Source organism: Mytilus galloprovincialis, chromosome 1 (assembly GCF_965363235.1).
Source record: "Mytilus galloprovincialis chromosome 1, xbMytGall1.hap1.1, whole genome shotgun sequence".
Classification (NCBI taxonomy): Eukaryota; Metazoa; Mollusca; class Bivalvia; order Mytilida; family Mytilidae; genus Mytilus; species Mytilus galloprovincialis.
The window spans coordinates 129,666,306-129,687,946 of NC_134838.1; the positions used below are offsets into that span (position 1 = coordinate 129,666,306).

The window sequence follows — 21,641 nt, forward strand, 5'->3', positions numbered from 1 at the left end:
AGATGACAAATTGCTCTATTCTATGAAATATATAGCTTTCGGAAATTCCATATTCTCGACATCCTGTAAAATAGTTCATGAACAGTAATAATTGTTCTGCATTAAAAGAAAAGAAAGTTGCACTCTTGATTTTAACTTTTTTTTGGCCACACAAAACTGATTTTACAAAACATTCTACCTCGGAAATAATGGATTTCGCTTGATTATGATTAGACTAAAGGTTTATATTTTGTAATCACTTGTACGGTGGGCAAGGAAATTATTCATTAGTTTAAAAAGAATAATCCTAGCTATATCCAAACTTGTAATTTTGATCAAGTAGGCCCTATATCTCTAGCTTACGTTTTTGCCTAGTGCAGATAAAAGTATTTTGCCGCAGAATTGTTTTTATTAACTATCCGGTAATGGTTGGGTTTGGTATCCGACATCAAGTTGAGAACTACTTTAGAAGAAAAAATTAAGCAGAACAACACCCTGGATTTTTTCTACTGTAAACCTCTGCTATCAAGCTTCCCTTTGCACCTATAGTCGTGCAACTGACATCGAAAAAGACGCTTAGTTAACGAGTTTAATGGTCCGGAATAACACACAGCTGTAAATTGTTTTAAATGATAAAATAATATCTATTTTTTAATTTCCGTCGGGTCGTAAAAAGTTTCCATGGTCACATTTTTGTATTTTATCCCTTTAATGGGGGTACCCCTCAATTACGGTTTTGAGTAGTTGCCTTAAAATCCAAAATTTTTTTTTTTTGTTAAATTTCCCGCTATTTTCGTAAATATTTTCTATGCACATATCATCAAGGATCATCGGAATGATAAAGACATAAATATAATACCATCCCCAAGTAAAACTTTCAGACTTAAAGTTGGCTGTTTTTTAGATAGAAATGTAACGCTCCTTTTCTTTGAAAACGAGAAAACATATGATTCAAAAACAGTATTTGACATTTTAGAGGACAAAACATATTATTGCGATACTGCATGCAAATTTTGTTGGGCAAATTCCAAACAATTTTGTCAAAAACTCAAAAATAAAAACATCATTTGTACCTTTTTTAATTACGAAACTTGTCTATCCGTCAATCAGCTCCACAATTTATTTTTTCCTTCACAATCAATTTGATAGTTTCGATGTAATTATGAAGATTTTGTAGGATAAGTTTATTTATTTTTGAGTGATTTGAATATATATAGTAGTTCTTTCGTGTATTTTCTGTAAATAAGTTATATTTGTGTTAATAAAATTTTGACTTTTCATAAAAGTTAACCAAATCCTTCGGATAAGGGTTTTTCAGGATGATGACTATAGTTGATATTGTGTGAAAATACATTGTATGTAAATGTTTAACCTCAGAGCAATAAATATGCATGCAAGTGATCGGGGGAAAAGTACTATTGCAGTTTCGCAGAGATTTGGTGTGTGACAAGGTGATGCTAAAACCAACTTCTCTTGATATTCTGCTGTCCTTGGGCGAATCATTAGTGATGTTATGAGACTTGCACAAGAAGGCAAAATTGGTGCGTCTTTAAATTAGATTGATTGATTGATTGTTGGTTGCTTAACGTCCAGTGGCAAATATTTCGTGCATCTTCAGGACGAGAACAAGTTAATAATAAAAACAATAGGTAGGTTTTGTCATAATAGAGGTCATTCGGGAATTGGACGGGAAAATTTAGACTGCCACTGGAAAATGATGGTATATTGGATTGGGACAGAATTTGCCGTTGCAACAGGCCACCTACGGACCCCTCAAAGAGTTGTTGCAAGGATTTTTAACGTGCAGAGAACGTGGCACTCCCTTTACACGAGGCATCGGATTAAACGTCCCCATTCTGACCGGACGTGACTGCGAACTTGATACATCCCGCACAGCCAAACGGTCGTCCCACTTCGTTTAACTGCCGGTCGAGAGAAGACCAAGTGATCATATTTCGTTTCCCAAGTCACCCTTGGGGAACTTAAAACAAAACAACAGAAATCCATATACTGCATGTGATCAAACTGATCGACATGTATCCTCACAACCTGACACTTGTATACGATCTCGTAGTTTGGATAGGAAAACAGGGTTTTTGTGTAAAAGAAAAACCTTAAAAAAAAAAAACAGAAAACTACACAAAAATGAGTCCTTTAAACGTGTTGACAGTCTTTTAAGGTGTGCTGTGCTAATTAATGAGAGTAATCATTTATCCATGCATAACCAAGTAAATGTACTTATTGAGGTCAACACCTGTGCAATTAAGTAAAACAGTTACTAATATCAGAGTTTGAACTTGCTGTCAGTTCATTAATAACGATTGTTAGTGATTTGTTCTTCCATAAGAAAAAGCCTTTCTCATGTAGCACGACCAAATACATATACCGATCACATTTACCCAAGATTGTCTCTGATGCTTAACAAACTGCCAAACTCCAGAACTACCTAGATAGTGTGACACCTTACAATTCAGACACAGTGGGGCCAAGGGATATGAAATATAGAGTTTAGCTCTATATAGGGGATGCCATATATGCTGCAGGAAAATCAAAGTCTATGTTAAGACTTTCAGAATTACACCAAGGTGTGTCTGAAAATATCAAGGGTATATTTAAAGAAGAACAACTACTTCACCCTGGCACCAGTGCTCTTATGAGCTATGTCCTCGGTTTGGTATTTCTATGGAAATGATGTCCGCATATCTTCTTAATAGATATAAAAAGATGTGGTATGAGTGTCAATGATACAACACACCATCCAAGTCACAATTTATTAAGGTAAACCATTATAGGTCACGGTCCGGTTTTCAACACGGAGTCTATGCTCAAAAGTTCATTTGTTAGTTAATTTGTGAAAAATAACACAAAGGCGCTTCTGAACCGTATAGTGTCCCTAAAAATTTATTTAACAAAAATTCTTAAATGTATGGCTATTACAAATTCAATCGTTTCTGTAGCAACATTCGCCCAATTACATTTGGGATTGGCAGTGCAGATATATCATGCATATGCATATGGGAATATGGGTCACGAACATTGATCGAAACTTTGTACTCACATTGCTTTTATGTTTCCTATGCAAAGGTAAAACTATATCTGACGAGTTTGACAGAATCTTGACGGTATTTACGCTCCAGATGGTATTTGTACTGTGCTATGAACAAACTCTGTCCTGCTCCTAACTTGTTCTTATAAAAAAAGGGAAGTGTCTTGTTATGCTTATACGCGTACTTAATCCGCATATGATGACTGAGAGATTGATTCATGTCCCCCTTTAAGGGAGTTCGCTTTTCTGTTTTAAAGTAATTAAATTTTCAAAACACTATTTTCTATTGATAGGGAATCAATAAAGGAATCCAAAGAGCTGAAAAAATATATAGGTCACCGTGCTTGTTTTGGAGATATGAGCCATTGAAATTTTGGCGGGAAAATATTCTCTCTTGACTTTTCATAGCTATATCATTGACAATTGACGTTCTCAAAAACTGTTAAAAAGTAATTAAAATTTTATAAAGCTTTTGCAGATGACTTATCATTATACATGTAAAAGATTTTCAAAAGAAAAAATGGGGGTCACCGGGCATTTTTTTCCAAGGCATTCCAATGGATAAAATCAGAGGATTCCGAAAATCTGACAAAAAATCAAAAACATGACAAGCCAGCTTCCTTAATGAATACTTCAGGTATCGTGTGTCGATCGCTTTTAAAAGTTATATTAGGATCATGACTGATTTTAAATTACAACATTAGAAAATTGGCATTGCATTGTGTAATTTTTCATCCTTCCCTTAAAAAAATAATGAGTTAACTTTTTTTACCAGGATTAATCCACTAAAAAATGTTCATGCACCAAACTGACTTTGTTTTACACCCAATTTGTTTTCAACCTCGCATTCGCCTCGGATGACTATAGTATATTTTGTGTTATAACTGCTCTGTTTAGACTTTACAAATACACAATATGTATTTATCTATAACTAGATACTATTTTTTACAAAATACACAACCTTTAAGATGCAAAATTAAAAACACTGTTTCAGTGCTTGAATTTTGTTTTTTTCAAAGATAGAAAAAAATTTGAAATAATTTAATAAACTGGTGTTTTATAGTTTAGAAAATAATTCTGTAATATACTTTAGTGAAACACTATACACAATATGAAAGTTTATGGATGTGAAAAGGACAAGGCCACTTCTTCTTTTGCTATGCCTTAAATGGAAAAAATCAGAAGGTTCCAAATCAACGCTATTTTGTAATGGCAGCTCTTCATATAAGTTGTCAAATTTGTCATTTTAACATCGTTTATAGCATATGCTTATGATCGAATTGTTTTTGTAGAATTCTATTGAATAAATATCAGAATATTTCTCCTTTTTGTCCTTGTGGTTGAATTATTGATATTTTTAGGTCTGACCTTTAACCTCAATTTCACAAAATTGTGACCACTCTGGATTTTTACGACCCAATTTTTCTTATTTTATATGTTTTCCTCTTTCCGTCGTTATATAATTTAGGTGTGTGTTCTTCCGGACCATTAAAGTTTTAAAAAATGACCTGTGGTTGCAGTACTACTAGTGCGGACAATTTTTATTATATTTTCGGTAAGGGTTGGGTTGGGTGTCCGACCCCGACTTTGGTCATATCTTTTGAAAATAAAATAAGCCAAATAACAACCTTGATTTTTTTCTCCAGTAGACATCAGCTAGCCTACCCAGCTCCCCTTTACACATTGTGCGGACAAATGTATGGCCGTTGAAATGTGTTTTATAATCTTTTCGGTAATGGCAGGGTAGGGTGGTTAGCTGAAGTCCACTTGAAAAAAAAGTGGCCTCCAATGTGGTTTTATGCAGAACAGTAACCCGCAAATCTATGGTAGTTTGCAAAAAATAAAAGTATTTTTTGTTATAATGTGATATGTAATATGTTGGCAAATAATGAAAGCTCGTATCTTAATTAATAGACATCGAAATAAAGAGAAACCGTATGATAACCAATACAAATCTCCCAGAGACAAACTAACATTGATTAAGGCAACTAGTATGATGGTCTGAATTCATGGTTCTTAATTTCTGTATTCTTTGATATTTTAGGCCATTTTTCTCTATTCTTTATACTTTTTGCCAATTATTCTCTTCTCTTTATAGTTTACACCATTATTCTAGCTTTTTTATTTATTTCTTGGTCCATTGTCTCTATAATTTATATTTTTTGTCAACTATTCTCAATAACATAATACCCCAACAACGCCCTCTAGTTCAGGTCACCATATATGTAGCCTTCACAAATAAGCAAAACAAAAACCCTATAGGCTCCGAATGCCAAAATAATTGAATTCTTGTCCAGGTTTGAATTGTGAAATTGCGGAAAATTGTTTTTTAATCAATCTATCAAGCAAAACATATTATCGTCCTCGATGTTCACGGAACGGACAATACTGGCAGATGGACGTTGGTCATCAATTCTAATAATCTTAGATCGACCTTTCTAAACTTAAAAGTAAAGTTCACGCACCCGGTTCCTGATTGTTATTAAAGACTTTTGATCTGACAACCGCTGTGCATGTATACTTTAACGACTAGGCTAGTTTTCTTGTCAGTTTTAAAAAGTAATTACCTCCCTTATAAGTGTCATGTTGTAACAAATCTATTTATTTGTACTATCTTTATGAATCTTAATATTATATTGTACAATTTAAATTTGTGATTCGTTTAATATTTAAATATGATAATTTATTATTTATCAAAGGTATGAACAAGGTAATTTGAAAGTCTTTGATTATTTTATCACCGTATGTCAATTCAGAAGTCATGTGGTTTATTTTGTCTACATTATGTTGCACCATCATGGGAGGGTTTACAATGCAGAATTTACGAAGAATGTGAAACTAGAAAGGAAAACTGTTTCCATTATAAATCGGCTAATAATTGAAATTGAATACTAATCTCTGTTTGAGTAAATTCGAAAACGAAAAATGGAAACTTGCACTTTAAAATTTATTTTCATTTTTAATTGGTTTTTAGTGAAATAAAAAACAAAAAATGAAAACACTTTCGTTTTCCGTTTTGGTTTTAGAAAAATAAAACACAAAAAACGAAAACACTTGTTTTTCATTTTGGTTTTCGAGAAATCAAAACCGAACAATGGAAACATTCTCGTTTTTTATTTTTTTATTTTGATATTTCAAAATGAAAAACAAATGGACTCAAATAAACACAGATATCGGATGTTGAATGTTGAAAATGAATGATGAATGCTGAAAACGAATGTTGAAAGTTGAAAATCGAATGTTGAAAACGAATGTTGAATGTTGAAAATCGAATGTTGAAAACGAATGTTGAATGTTGAAAACGAATGTTGAATGTTGAAAACGAATGTTGAATGTTGAATGTTGAAATCAAATGTTGAAAGTTGAAAATCGAATGTTGAAAACAAATGTTGAATGTTGAAAACGAATGTTGAATATTGAAAACGAATGTTGAATGTTGAAAACGAATGTTGAAAGTTGAAAATCGAATGTTGAAAACGAATGTTGAATGTTGAAAACGAATGTTGAATGTTGAAAACGAATGTTGAAAGTTGAAAATCGAATGTTGAAAACGAATGTTGAATGTTGAAAACGAATGTTGAATATTGAAAACGAATGTTGAATGTTGAAAACGAATGTTGAAATTTGAAAATCGAATGTTGAAAACGAATGTTGAATGTTGAAAACGAATGTTGAATGTTGAAAACGAATGTTGAAAGTTGAAAATCGAATGTTGAAAACGAATGTTGAATGTTGAAAACGAATGTTGAATATTGAAAACGAATGTTGAATGTTGAAAACGAATGTTGAAATTTGAAAATCGAATGTTGAAAACGAATGTTGAATGTTGAAAACGAATGTTGAATGTTGAAATCGAATGTTGAAAGTTGAAAATCGAATGTTGAAACGAATGTTAAATGTTGAAAACGAATGTTGAATGTTGAAAACGAATTTTGAATGTTGAAAACGAATGTTGAATGTTGAAATCGAATGTTGAAAGTTGAAAATCAAATGTTGAAAACGAATGTTGAAAGTTGAAAATCGTATGTTGAAAACGAATGTTGAATGTTGAAAACGAATATTGAAAGTTGAAAATCGAATGTTGAAAACGAATGTTGAATGTTGAATGTTGAAAACGAATGTCGAATGTTGAAAACGAATGTTGAATGTTGAAATCGAATGTTGAAAGTTGAAAATGAATGTTGAAAGTTGAAAATCGAATGTTGAAAACGAATGTTGAATGTTGAAAACGAATGTTGAATGTTGAAATCGAATGTTGAAAGTTGAAAATCGAATGTTGAAATCGAATGTTGAAAGTTGAAAATCGAATGTTGAAAACGAATGTTGAATGTTGAAAACGAATGTTGAATATTGAAAACGAATGTTGAATATTGAAAACGAATGTTGAATGTTGAAAACGAATGTTGAAAGTTGAAAATCGAATGTTGAAAACGAATGTTGAATGTTGAAAACGAATGTTGAAAGTGGAAAATCGAATGTTGAAAACGAATATTGAATGTTGAAAACGAATGTTGAAAGTTGAAAATCGAATGTTGAAATCGAATGTTGAATGTTGAAATCGAATGTTGAATGTTGAAATCGAATGTTGAAGGTTGAAATCGAATGTTGAATGTTGAAATCGAATGTTGAATGTTGAAATCGAATGTTGAATGTTAAAAATGGATACCAGAAGAAAAAAAAAAATAAAAAAAAATTGAATGTTGAAAATGGATACGAGAAAAAAAAAAAAAATTTTGAATGTTGAATATTGCAATCGAATGTTGAATGTTGAAATCGAATGTTGAATGTTGAAAAAAATGGATACGAGAAAAAAAGGAAAAAAAATTTGAATGAGAAAAAAAAAAAAAAAAAAAAAAAATTGAATGTTGAATGTTGAATATTGAAATCGAATGTTGAATGTTGAAATCGAATGTTGAATGTTGAAAATGGATACGAGAAAAAAAAAAAAAAAAAAAAAAATTTTGAATGTTGAATGTTGAATATTGAAATCGAATGTTGAATGTTGAAATCGAATGTTGAAAATTGAATGTTGAATGTTGAATATTGAAATCGAATGTTGAATGTTGAAATCAAATGTTGAATGTTGAAAATGGATACGAGAAAAAAAAAAAAAAAAAAAAATTTTTGAATGAGAAAAAAAAAAAACAATTTTGAATGTTGAATGTTGAATATTGAAATCGAATGTTGAATGTTGAAATCGAATGTTGAATGTTGAAAATGGATACGAAAAAAAAAAAAAAAAAAAAAAAAAAAATTTGAATGTTGAATGTTGAATATTGAAATCGAATGTTGAATGTTGAAATCGAATGTTGAATGTTGAAATCGAATGTTGAATGTTGAAAATAGATACGAGAAAAAAAAAAAAAAAAAAAAAAAAAAATTGAATGTTGAAAATGGATACGAGAAAAAAAAAATTTTGAATGTTGAATATTGCAATCGAATGTTGAATGTTGAAATCGAATGTTGAATGTTGAAAAAAATGGATACGAGAAAAAAAAGAAAAAAAAATTGCAATGAGAAAAAAAAAAAAAAAAATTTTGAATGTTGAATGTTGAATATTGATATCGAATGTTGAATGTTGAAATCGATGTTGAATGTTGAAATCGAATGTTGAATGTTGAAAATAGATACGAGAAAAAAAAAAAAAAAAAAAAAAAAAAAAAAAAAAAAAATTGAATGTTGAAAATGGATACGAGAAAAAAAAAAAATTTTGAATGTTGAATATTACAATCGAATGTTGAATGTTGAAATCGAATGTTGAATGTTGAAAAAAATGGATACGAGAAAAAAAAGAAAAAAAAATTGCAATGAGAAAAAAAAAAAAAAAATTTTGAATGTTGAATGTTGAATATTGATATCGAATGTTGAATGTTGAAATCGAATGTTGAATGTTGAAATCGAATGTTGAATGTTGAAAATGGATACGAGAAAAAACAAAAAAAATTTGAATGTTGAATATTGCAATCGAATGTTGAATGTTGAAATCGAATGTTGAATGTTGAAAAAAATGGATACGAGAAAAAAAAAGAAAAAAAAATTGCAATGAGAAAAAAAAAAAAAAAAAAAAATTTGAATGTTGAATGTTGAATATTGAAATCGAATGTTGAATGTTGAAATCGAATGTTGAATGTTGAAAATGGATACGAGAAAAAAAAAAAAAAAAAAATTGAATGTTGAATGTTGAATATTGAAATCGAATGTTGAATGTTTAAATCGAATGTTGAATGTTGAAAATTGAATGTTGAATGTTGAATATTGAAATCGAATGTTGAATGTTGAAATCAAATGTTGAATGTTGAAAATGGATACGAGAAAAAAAAAAAAAAAATTTTGAATGTTGAATGTTGAATATTGAAATCGAATGTTGAATGTTTAAATCGAATGTTGAATGTTGAAAATTGAATGTTGAATGTTGAATATTGAAATCGAATGTTGAATGTTGAAATCGAATGTTGAAGGTTGAAAATGGATACGAGAAAAAAAAAAAAAAAAATTTTGAATGTTGAATGTTGAATATTGAAATCGAATGTTGAATGTTGAAATCGAATGTTGAATGTTGAAAATTGAATGTTGAATGTTGAATATTGAAATCGAATGTTGAATGTTGAAATCAAATGTTGAATGTTGATATTGGATACGAGAGAAAAAAAATTTGAATGTTGAATGTTGAATGTTGAATATTGAACCAACTTGACATCCGTTAAATCGAAGTGCTGAATATTAAAAGTCAGAAGAATGTAAGAAGATTTCTTTATTTATAAACGAATATCAACTAATACAGTACTCTTAAAAACATCATTTTGATATTTGTATAATACATATACAAATAAGGCGATATGATATGAGACCCAATGAGACAATTAAAGTCACAATGTATTTAAAGTTAACAGTTATGTGTTTCTAGCATAGTATTCTCACGCTATTACCAGTTATCGGTAAGACAGATGCAACACGTTACATGGATCATAGGATGTTGTTTACGATGGTCAAACATATTGTTTTGTAATGGCAATCGAAAAAGTATATTCAAAGTCTGTCGTTTACGATTGTAAAAACAATAGTTGTAAATGTGATCGATCAAGAAAAACATGTTGCTGTGTCCTGTAGAGGCTTAAAATTTATGCATTATACATGCTTCCGCAAACACTGGTTAGCACATCTGAAGACCAAGATAGTTTTTAGGCGCTTTTCCCCAATTGTTTGTTTTCCGACTTAGTTTGGCATATTTTTGTAACCCCCACCTCGTATGCTCAAAACTGTTCGGGATTTGAATCATTCGTTTCATTAGTTTTCCTTTTCTTTGTACGTATGAAACCTTCATCTACAAAATCTTATTATCCTGCCTATGAAGATATTAGATGTGGTGCGAGTGCCAATGAGACAACTCTCCATCCAAGTCACAATTTGTAAACCATTATAGGTCAAAATAAAGTATTCAACACGGAGCAATTTAATATGATAACAATGCATTTGAAAACGTCACATTGTCCAAACATAATGCAAAACCATCGCACTTCAGCGAAAGGACCATCGAACTTCAACACGGAGCCTCCTTGACTTACACCGAACAGCAAGCTATAAAGGGCCCAAAAATGACTAGTGTAAAACTATTCAAACAGGAAAAACAACGGCCTAATCTATATAAAAACGAGAAACACTTATATTCCTCACATTTGCAGCGTGATTAAACGTTTTAATAGTACCAAACCATCTCCCTTTTCCGAAACAATAGTATAACATCATAACATAGAAATACACACTATAAAATATCAATTGGAAGGTATATATATATACATGTACTTTCCTGAATTGATATCAAAGTTGTCAGCACACGTTTGTTGTGGAAATTAAATAAAAAAGAAGATGTGGTATGATTGCCAATGAGACAACTATCCACAAAAGACCAAAATGACACAGACATTAACAACTATAGGTCACCGTACGGCTTTCAACAATGAGCAAAGCCCATACCTCATAGTCAGCTACAATCGGCCCCAATAAGGCAATGTAAAACAATTCAAACGAGAAAACTAACGGCCTTATTTATTTAAAAAAAATGAACGAAAAACAAATATGTAACACATAAACAAACGACAACCACTGAATTACAGGCTCCTGACTTGGGACAGACACAGACATAAATAATGTGGCGGGGTTAAACATGTTAGCAGGATCCCTCCCCTCCCCCTAACCTGGGACAGTGGTATAACAGTACAACATAAGAACGAACTATTAAAATCAGTTGAAAAAGGCTTAACTCATCAGATGAACAAAAATACAAGTAGACGTGCCCGGGTACTTATACATCACGACACAAACAGACGCAATGAACAGATCTGAGGGTACTCACAGTTATCTGACAGCTAGTTCAAAGCCACTAACAACTAATAAAAAAATCATGCATCTAAGACTAAACTATCAATCCGTACACATCCAACATCCAATGGATTTAGTGTAAAGACGTCATAAACAGCCAGAGAAAAACATAACCTTGTGCAATGCCAAGTTACAGGTATCGACAGATTGTAGATCCATGAATATGTATATGCATATAACATACTGGTAATATTTAGTTAGCTTTTAATTTACTGATAACAACTGATATTTATACCAATAAAAACAATATTCAATGATCTTATTACAGTGTTGAATAGGTAACCTATTAGAATAAGTTTATTTAAAGGAGCGACAAGTTAACATGGATCATTTCTAAATTTCCGGGCACGGTTAACAACATTTCCGTAAAAATGAGGATGTGATAAACTCATCATAGATACCAGGACTAAATTTTGTATATACGCCAGATGCGCGTTTCGTCTACTAAAGACTGATCAGTGACGCTCTAATCCAAAAAGTTAAAAAGGCCAAATAAAGTACGAAGTTGAAGAGCATTGAAGACCAAATTTCTTAAATATTTTGCAAAATACAGCTAAGGTAATTTATGCCTGAGGTAGAAAAGCCTTAGTATTTCAAAAATGGTAAACAAAATAATTGAAATAAGAAGCAATAAAAGAAAAAGATGCTATTTGCATTATTAATTTTTCTGAAACCTATTCGAGTAAGGATAACATTGAAATCCAATTCAGCTATTTACAGAAAACTGATTGTTTGATAGTGAATGTATTCGCGATCTATAAGCATCCAGTTAAATATGTTGACGGTCCGTCCGATCCTGAAGTAAGTGATGGATTAGTTAAGGAATAGTTTTTAGTTATAAGTTCTGAAAAGGTTCATGATCATCATTTTTCACTCGAGGCGCATGGCATATACCGGATCAACTAAAAACTATTAACTTTGATGTGAAAAGCATGCACAAGTTTATCGACCATTGCGCATCGCATTATAAATAAAGGCACTGTTTCCGGGATTTGAGGTATCAAAAATCAAGATTTCAACATAGTCAGAAGCTGCTTCGAGTGCCTGATGCAGCTGGAGGGTTAATAAAAAAAAAATCAAGCTGATTTGCTGTTGTTAGAGGCAAAAGAGGAAAAGTTAATTACACTTTGAAATGCTCAATTTTAATTTTGAAAGACGTTGGAAAACTTACGCAAGCATCATTAGTTGACTGCAGGAAACATTTATAATCTTGGGTTCAAGTAATTAAAGAGTTGTATTTCGACAAATTATATATCAAGAACAATACCATTCATTTCAAATTTATCAAGTGTAAAAAGGTTTTTTTTTTGCATTTGTGTTGAATCAATATATGAAAAATGTACAATGAAAGATAGTATGCACTATGAAATTTTAGCAGCAAAAAACAGCGAAAGAATTAACCAACATTTACAAAAATTAATAAAGCTTACAATTTAAATATTTCGATGCAAAATTGAAAAAACTGACACGTCATTTTGTAGGAACATCGAGCACAACGTCTAAACGACGATTCTCTATGATTTGAGTAAGTGTTTTTATTTACAATTTACAATAACTTTACAAGACGCATCTGATAAAATCCTATTATCCAAGCCAAAATCAACATTGTTTGTGATAATTTATTCAATATCTACTACTTGATAGCCCCAAATCTGAATAAGAAATACATCCTTCTACTATCATTAAATATGATGACATATGATTATTCAAAATATACCTAGATAAAAGTGTTTATTATGAATTTTTCACTTACCTGATGTATCAACTGACAGAGTGACAAATGATGAATTTCCCTGTCCAACGGTGTTCACTACTGAACATCTATATGACCCCTCATCAGAAGCAGTCAGATTGGTGATTGTAAGGCTAGGATTTGACAAGCTACCCCCTACGTATTTGCTACCATCAAGAGTAATGCCTTGGATTCCTTTACTCCATGTAACATTAGTAGAATCAGGGTTGGAAACGTAAGAGCAAAATATTGTAATATTCTGTCTAATAGCGCCTTGAGACGGCTGCGTGATAGTTACATCTGGCATATCTGTCAACAACAAAAAGTTTTACTGGTTTGTAATTCTATGCACCTATTTTTTTTTAATTATGGTTTTATCTCAGTTATACAGAAATACAAAAAAAAACGTATGTGCCCTGTTATTTCATATGTAACGGAAACGAAAACGGCAAACAGCAATTCCTTATTTTAGGCGCACACTTTAAAAAAAATGTAATGAAGAATTTGAAGCCATCAGACAAGGAGATTCTAAAAAACTCATAACTTGTTTTAGAATTATTGTGGGACATAAAAAAAATAAGATGTTCATTGTTGGTTGTTTTTAAGTGACAACTGTATTCAAATCTTTAAGAAAACATTTGCTTTCGGAAATTAACATCTATGCTTACAAACTATCTCGATTGAAGAAAATTGCAATGTAAGTATTTTAATGGTTGTACATGTGTAATTAGAAGTGATGTTTCGTTTTTGCTAATTGAGAAATTGAAAATTGAAGAAGTGTTAATTAAGCTATAATAAGCATGTCACTCAAACAATTAATGCAACACAAGTACTTTAAATCTATGAATTCATACTTGTGAATACAAAAGCAATCCAAATACGAAATGTTATGTTGAGAATTATTATAGGAGATGAATGAACACTTCACCGTCGTATATATTCTTCTAATGTGAATTCAATTATTCAAAGTGGTACAGTGTAGAGTTTTTTTAAAGATTAAATAGGTAAAAACCTTGTATCACGTTGTAAATAGAGTTCAAAGTGCGATTCTTGTAATTCGATGTTAAAAAGATAAGTATATGAAACTCAAAATTAAAATGTGGATGTATCAAAAGGTCAACAACCCGACCAAAAGAGAACAAGACAATTGGGATATGTTCTTGTCTTGATTTTGGAAACAGTTGTTATATTTCGTTGGACACTTAAATTCGTGTGTAAGCCACTTCAGTGTGCAAAATAATTAATCAAAATGTGATATATCAAAAGAAATGCTAGTTATCTTATATTTGTGATAGCGTATTTGTTTAGCTAAAAAGATTCATTTCTATTTTTTTTTCTATTATTTTAGCTTTTTGTGTTAAATTTTGACTGTTCCGACTTGTTTGCAATTGATATCTTTTGTAAAGGAATGCACACATGACCAACCAATATGCAAGAAAAGTACATTATATAAATTTTAACAGTACCAAGGTAATGACATATTTTAAAATTATGTGTTCATTTTCTGTTAATGAATCGTTTAAGTCATAATAAACACATCTAGACACTAAAGTTGTTTCTCTTATTTGTTCGTATTCTGCACACCTGGGAATAATTTTTTTTATGCTTTTCAACTTCGTATTTCGTACCTTGAACTGTTATTTTTTTAGTGCAACACTGGAGTCACAAGGTTTCGTGGCAAAAAGTAGTGTCTGGCGTAGCAAAAAATAAGTTGATATCCTTAAAGATGTCTAAAAACCACAAGGTCGAACCCATCGCTAGAAAAGGATTCGTTACCGATAGTTTGTAACAGTCGTCAGTAATGTTCATAGATAGACGTATTTTGCTGATCAGTTCAATTTTTGTTTTGTTTTATTAATTAGTGTTCTTCAACATTCTATCTAATTTGCATTCCAGCTGTTTTGATTTTATTGAGTTTTTTGTGGACAAAGCGCGCGTTTGTCATACCAACTCATTAACATGGATTCTTAAAATTTGTTTTACTTATGAGGATTTTCTGTGATTAATTGATGATAAAAAAATATTTACATTTAACGTCCACGGAAACAGTTGCGGTTGAATTTCCAAAGGCGTTCGCAGCTCTACATTGGTATGTTTCAGCATCAGTCCGTTTTACGGATGTTATTTGAAGGATAGAACCAACGGAAAACTGTGAAGTTGAATTTCCCTTAAACCAGGTGAATGTTATAATTGGACTGCCTTCGGCTGTACATGTAGCTGTTATAGACTGGCCTTCATTTATAGATATTGCACTTGGCCTTATTGCAATGGATAAAGGTGCATCTAAAAATTAAAAAAAATAATATAAAAATAGTATAAAAACTATATTTACCAAGATGAAATGCATTATTTACTATTTATATTGAAAATATCTGTATAATTCATAGATTTTCTAGTTTATGCTATCTTCTTTTCAGAAAAAGAAGATGTTTTCTCTGAATACCGAAAAGAAATATTGCAACGAGTGGGTATGTTAATACTGAAACACTAGTGCAATCATTTCTTTCAAAATATAACAATACCATATCTACCTCCAGTAACAGTCAATGTGACATTATAACTCGTTCCTTTTACCTCGCTATTTGAAGCTTGTCATTGATCGCCTTCTTGTACAGTGTTAATAGTAATACATAGGTGATGAGGCCAAAAGGCTGAAACTCCTATGGATTTTATTCACCCTATATGGTCCGTAGTGGGTCAGTATTGAACCGTATAACGAATGTATCGCATGCGGAACTTTTTCTAGTGTGTTTTGTAGAGAAATTACTCCCTTCAAATCCATAAAGATTCACCACGTGCCGGTGTTAAACCAATCACAACGCGACAACCCGCAATTTGTAAGAATAATGTCACATATTTGTAGTATCGAATGACCTTGTCACTTTTATTGAACTTGCTTTCAGATCAAAAGATTAATGAAATTTAGAATGGAAATGGGGAATGTGTCAAAGAGACAACAACCCGACCATAGAACAGACAATAGCAGAAGGTCACCAATAGGTCTTTAATGCTGCGAGAAACTCCCACACCCGGAGGTTTCTTCAGTTTACCCCTAAACAAATATATATACTAGTTCAGTGATAATTGACATCATACTTAACTCCAAATTATACTCAAGAAATTAAAATTAAAAATCAAGACTAACAAAGGCCAAAGATACACATGCAATTGGAATCCGGTTCATCAGTGCTAAATTAATATGACTAATGTATAGACGTGGTCTGATGAAATCGGTATATAAAAATGGAATTCATATAGCTTCTAGATATTTTTTTAAGGAAAACTTACTATCATATAGTGAAGTGAAAAAAAATATATTCAACAGAAGGTGCAGCCATTACGATGCAGCAGTCAAATTGCTCTTTCATCGTGCAATTTGTCGTGATTTCAGCTATCTCAAATATTTATTTGATACTGTATCACCATTGTATACTTACTTCCGATAACACGAAAGAATGTCTGTGAACTTTGACCTGTACCAACCAGATTAGTTGCATGACATGTATAATTGCCCTCATCAGAGAAGTCTACATTAAAGATAGTCAGTGACGGTGACTGTATAGTTGATCCAGAATATTTAGTAGAGGAAGCAGGATTTAGCGTTTCCAAAATGTTATTGATGCTCTGTCGTGTCCAAAAAACAGCGGTGTGAGTAGGATCTGCCAACACTTCACAAACTAGTGTGATGGTATTTTCAATCTTTGTCGAATACGTTGGATGACTTATCGTTACTTTAGGGAGGCCTATAATAATAATCAAAAAGAGGCTGTCACAGGCTACACATTATCAAAGATGTCAAATTCATTTATTTACATTATACAATAACACAAATAGGATTAAGCAACTACAATCTATAAGGAAGTATACATTTTTTAATGAGTTCAGGTTAAATATCTGTATAAAATTATTAATATCATATTCATATGAATGTAAAGCAAAATAAGCATGTTGGCTTGAATTGTTTCTTATCTGAGTGTCGGGCACTTTATAGCTGATAAGACGATTTTGGTATTGTGTATCATTTACGGTCGTAACGGGACACAAAGTTGATTACATTCACTTTGTTTTGACTCAGATAAAGATTTGCCATTGCCAATCTCCCTATTGGTTATTCTGAAGACTGATTATAGGCCAGCATATTTCAAAACGCAATATGTTTTCATCGTGGTATAACATATCTGCTACTATATCTTTTGAAAACTCATGAGCTATAATTTTGGTTTTAATATACTCTTTTTTAGTTTAAAACTAATGATTACATTGCTTACCTGAACCAAAATTGTTTTTCTTATATAAATATATACTCACTTCCAATAACTGTTAAAGGTCCTTGTCTACTCTGACCAGTTCCAACAGAATTAGCTGCTAGACATGTATAATTTCCCGCATCATTACTATTGAGATTAGTTATAGTAATGGATGGTGTATTGACAGATGATCCACTATATCTGGCGCTAGACATGTTTACAGTAGAAGTTGTACTACCCGAAACTTTATGCCAGTAAACAGAGGTAACAGTAGGATAAGCAGAAACACTGCAGCCAAGTATAATTGTTTCACCATAATTACCAGTAAAAAATGTCCGTAAAAGACTCACACTAGGAACATCTAAAAAATATGTTACATTTAGAAAAACGATTCTTTGTTGATGTTATTTTTATTATTCAACATCTTACAAACAGGATATTTTAAGAAATAATGGAGGGGTAGACTTTAGTTGATGTCTACCCGTATTTCCTGATTTATTACAAGGTTAAAACTGAAGGCTCTAAGAGTTCTGTTTCGCCCAGCATTTTCCGTCTATATTCTTTTTTAATCCTTGTCTTCCATGTTGGTTTGCAGGTAGGTTCATTGGAAACATTTAAAAAAAAATGATATTCCCTAATGCCAATGTGGCTAAGTATTGTTACATTTATCTCAGTTTCAGGAGTAGACTTTTATAAAAGAGGAACGAAAGATACCAGAGGGATATTCAAACTCATAAATCGAAAATACATTTGTCTCATTGTTGAAGGCCGTACGGTGACCTAGAGTTGTTAATGTCTGTGTCATTTTGGTCTCCTGTAAAACAGTTGTCTCATTGACAATCATGCCACATCTTCTTTCTATATTGACAACCTCGTAGCTTATAAAAAAAAGACAAAAAGACAAACACAAGGACACATGACACAACATATAAAACTGAAAAATAAGTAACACAAACCCAACCAAAAACCGGGGGTCATCTCAGGTGCTCCGAACTATTTGTATATAACTAGTCAATGTCAATACAACAGGCAGTTTAAAAAAAATACTTTGTCATTTGATTTTGATAAATTCTTATGCTGTACTGTTACATCACTGTCAAAGGTTAAGGAGAAGGCTTACATGTTTAACCCCGCCAATTAATAATTTACTGTCATAGCCAAGAACCTTGTCTGACGTATATCAACTTTTACCAAAGCACACTTAACGCGTATTTGTTATTGTACAATATCTGATACACGTATAACAAAAACTTTGTCAATAACAAAACATCGTTCGATGTACATATATCATTTAAGTTTATTGCCATTCATACATACATAATACAGACACCTTTGCTATAACAAAGCAAACCAGTAACACAAACACAAACAAGACTAGTGTATGCTATAATTGCAGGGCAGTACACCTTTAGTTCATGACGGGATGTCATAGTGAAAGAAATGTATAATGATACTTTATAATTTTGTATTAAAAGGTGACGAAAAAAAAACCCAATATATATATATATATATATATATATAGATATAGATTACTAAAAAATCCAACATTTCCGGTATGAATAGTTTTAATTCACTAGTACTTTCATGTTTAAATAACAATCTTCAGGTGAAACTATACATGATTAACGTAACTATGTAACGGTAGGTATGTAACGTCATAGTTGTCGTTGAGTATATAAAGGGAGATAAATCGTATTACACTTAGTCTATATATAGAAGTATGGAGCGTCATTATTACACAATAGAAAATGCATAGTTTGCATTCAATCGTGATTTAAATTTTGAAATAAAATGTTTTTCCTTTACTTCTCGTGTAATGTCATTTTAGTCAATTAAAGTCAACCACAACTTAACTAAAGGCGAAAAGTCAGCACTCCAAAATCTAAGAAACGATAAAAGCATAGTAATTAAGCAGACCGATAAAGGTGGGGCAATAGTAATAATGGATTCAGACTACTATAGAATTAAAGTTGAAGAACAACTCAATGATTCGACATTTTACTCAGAAATTTCTGATAATATAGATCATCTAGTCAAGAGAAGAATGAATACCGTACTGAACAAATACACAACGGCCACTACGGAAAAAGAGTATGATTACTTGAAAAATTTCGAAAGGAAAACGAGTAACTTTTATGGCCTTCCAAAAATCCATAAATCAAAGGAGATCCAATCGGCTATTAATTCTCAGCAAAACGAATACATAAAAGTGCAAAAACCGACGGATCTTAAACTTAGACCCATCATTGCAGGTCCAGCAAGTCCCACTCACAGACTAAGCAACTTTTTAGACATAATTTTGAAACCATTGTGTAAATATGTACCGAGCTATATAAGAGACGATATAGATTTTCTCTCACACCTGCCAAAAATAGCACCGGTTCACGCTCGTTTAGTAAGCTTCGATGTCACAAGCCTATATACGAACATTCCACACGATTTAGGAATAGAGGCAATACAATATTGGGTTGCAAAACATCGAGATGCAATACCAAATCGATTCACTGTTGACTTTATACTCGATTCTACTAAACTAATTCTTGAAAACAATTCTTTCTATTTCAATGGCAAGAACTATTTGCAACATCGGGGGACAGCAATGGGAACAAAATTTGCACCAACCTATGCAACATTAGTCATGGGCTTCCTTGAACAAAGACTGTATCAAGAAGTTGAAAATAATTTTGGAGTTGAATTTGCAAGAGAATTCGAATTATCATGGAAAAGATACCTTGATGATTGCTTCATTATCTGGAACAAATCCGACGAAGAACTCCAACTATTTTCGGACATACTAAATAACCTTCATACCTCCATAAAATTTACGAAGGATGAAAATTTTAACCAATTACCATTTCTAGACATTCTTGTTATTAAAGATGGCACTGAAATTAAAACCGATATTTTTTACAAAGGTACTGATACTCATCAGTATTTAGATTTTAATTTGTGCCACCCATCTCATACCAAAAGGAATATCCCCTATTGTTTAGCAAGAAAAATATGTACAGTAGTCGAGGATGAACATTTGAGAGAAGACCGTCTAGAGGAACTACAATCATTTTTGATCAAGCAAAACTATCCAGAGACTTTAATAGAAAGGGGAATTCAAATGGCAAAACAGATCCCAACCAACCAACTACGCTCCACCTGCGAGGAGCAGAGTAATAACAACGATAAAATACCGTTCGTTATTACACATAATCCCCGGAACTTTAAAATTATTCCCGTTGCAAAGGCAAATTTACCTATTCTTGATCAGGATGAAAAGATGCGCCGTTTAATTAATACAGAAACACTTCTACAAAGTAAACGGCAACCACAAAACCTTAAAGGACTATTGACCCTAGCACGATTCGACCAACAAAGAACATTCAGTGTGTCAAAATGTCGAGATAGTCGTTGTGGAGCATGTCCGTATATCCATGTCGGCAAGGGAATGGACATACCTAATGGTTTATCACTTTTTACCAACGAAGACATTACCTGTAAATCCGAGAACTTAATTTATTGCATTAAATGTAATGGTTGCCAGGAAATTTATATCGGCCAAACAGGGAACAGTGTAACAGAAAGAGTGCGCATTCATAGACAACATATAAGGCAGCCACAATACAGAAAAATCCCCCTAAGCAAACATTTAGACGAATGTGGAGGGGGATTTTTTAAAATATTCCCATTTTATAAAATGAATATGGGTTGTGACATTACACGAGAAGTAAAGGAAAAACATTTTATTTCAAAATTTAAATCACGATTGAATGCAAACTATGCATTTTCTATTGTGTAATAATGACGCTCCATACTTCTATATATAGACTAAGTGTAATACGATTTATCTCCCTTTATATACTCAACGACAACTATGACGTTACATACCTACCGTTACATAGTTACGTTAATCATGTATAGTTTCACCTGAAGATTGTTATTTAAACATGAAAGTACTAGTGAATTAAAACTATTCATACCGGAAATGTTGGATTTTTTAGTAATCTATATATATTTCTATACACAAGAACATTTATTATAGTGATCTTTATATATATATATATATATATATATATATATATATATATATATATAACTCGTCTAAATATCAACCCAACAATGTTAGATCTGTAAATTTACTTTCGCAAATTTTTGGTTCTTCCCTCGCCGGGATTCGAACCCATGCACACGTCGGGTTCTGTCTTGAATTAAGTTGTTTTATCGCAGATACGAACAGTTTGAACGGTAAAATGTTCATAATTTCTCTATA

At 31.8% G+C, this 21,641-nt stretch overlaps 1 protein-coding gene across 1 annotated transcript in view; it reads right to left on the bottom strand.

The window, feature by feature from the left end:
• LOC143067066 (hemicentin-1-like) overlaps positions 1 to 21,641 on the bottom strand; it is a 69,153-nt gene that overhangs the window by 19,510 nt on the left and 28,002 nt on the right. The window contains exons 15-18 of the mRNA XM_076240119.1: positions 17,442 to 17,741; positions 16,571 to 16,876; positions 15,162 to 15,416; positions 13,155 to 13,442 (exon numbers count right to left, since the gene is read on the bottom strand). Coding sequence (XP_076096234.1) covers positions 13,155 to 13,442; positions 15,162 to 15,416; positions 16,571 to 16,876; positions 17,442 to 17,741 — 1,149 coding nt within the window. The remainder of the gene's footprint in view (positions 1 to 13,154; positions 13,443 to 15,161; positions 15,417 to 16,570; positions 16,877 to 17,441; positions 17,742 to 21,641) is intronic.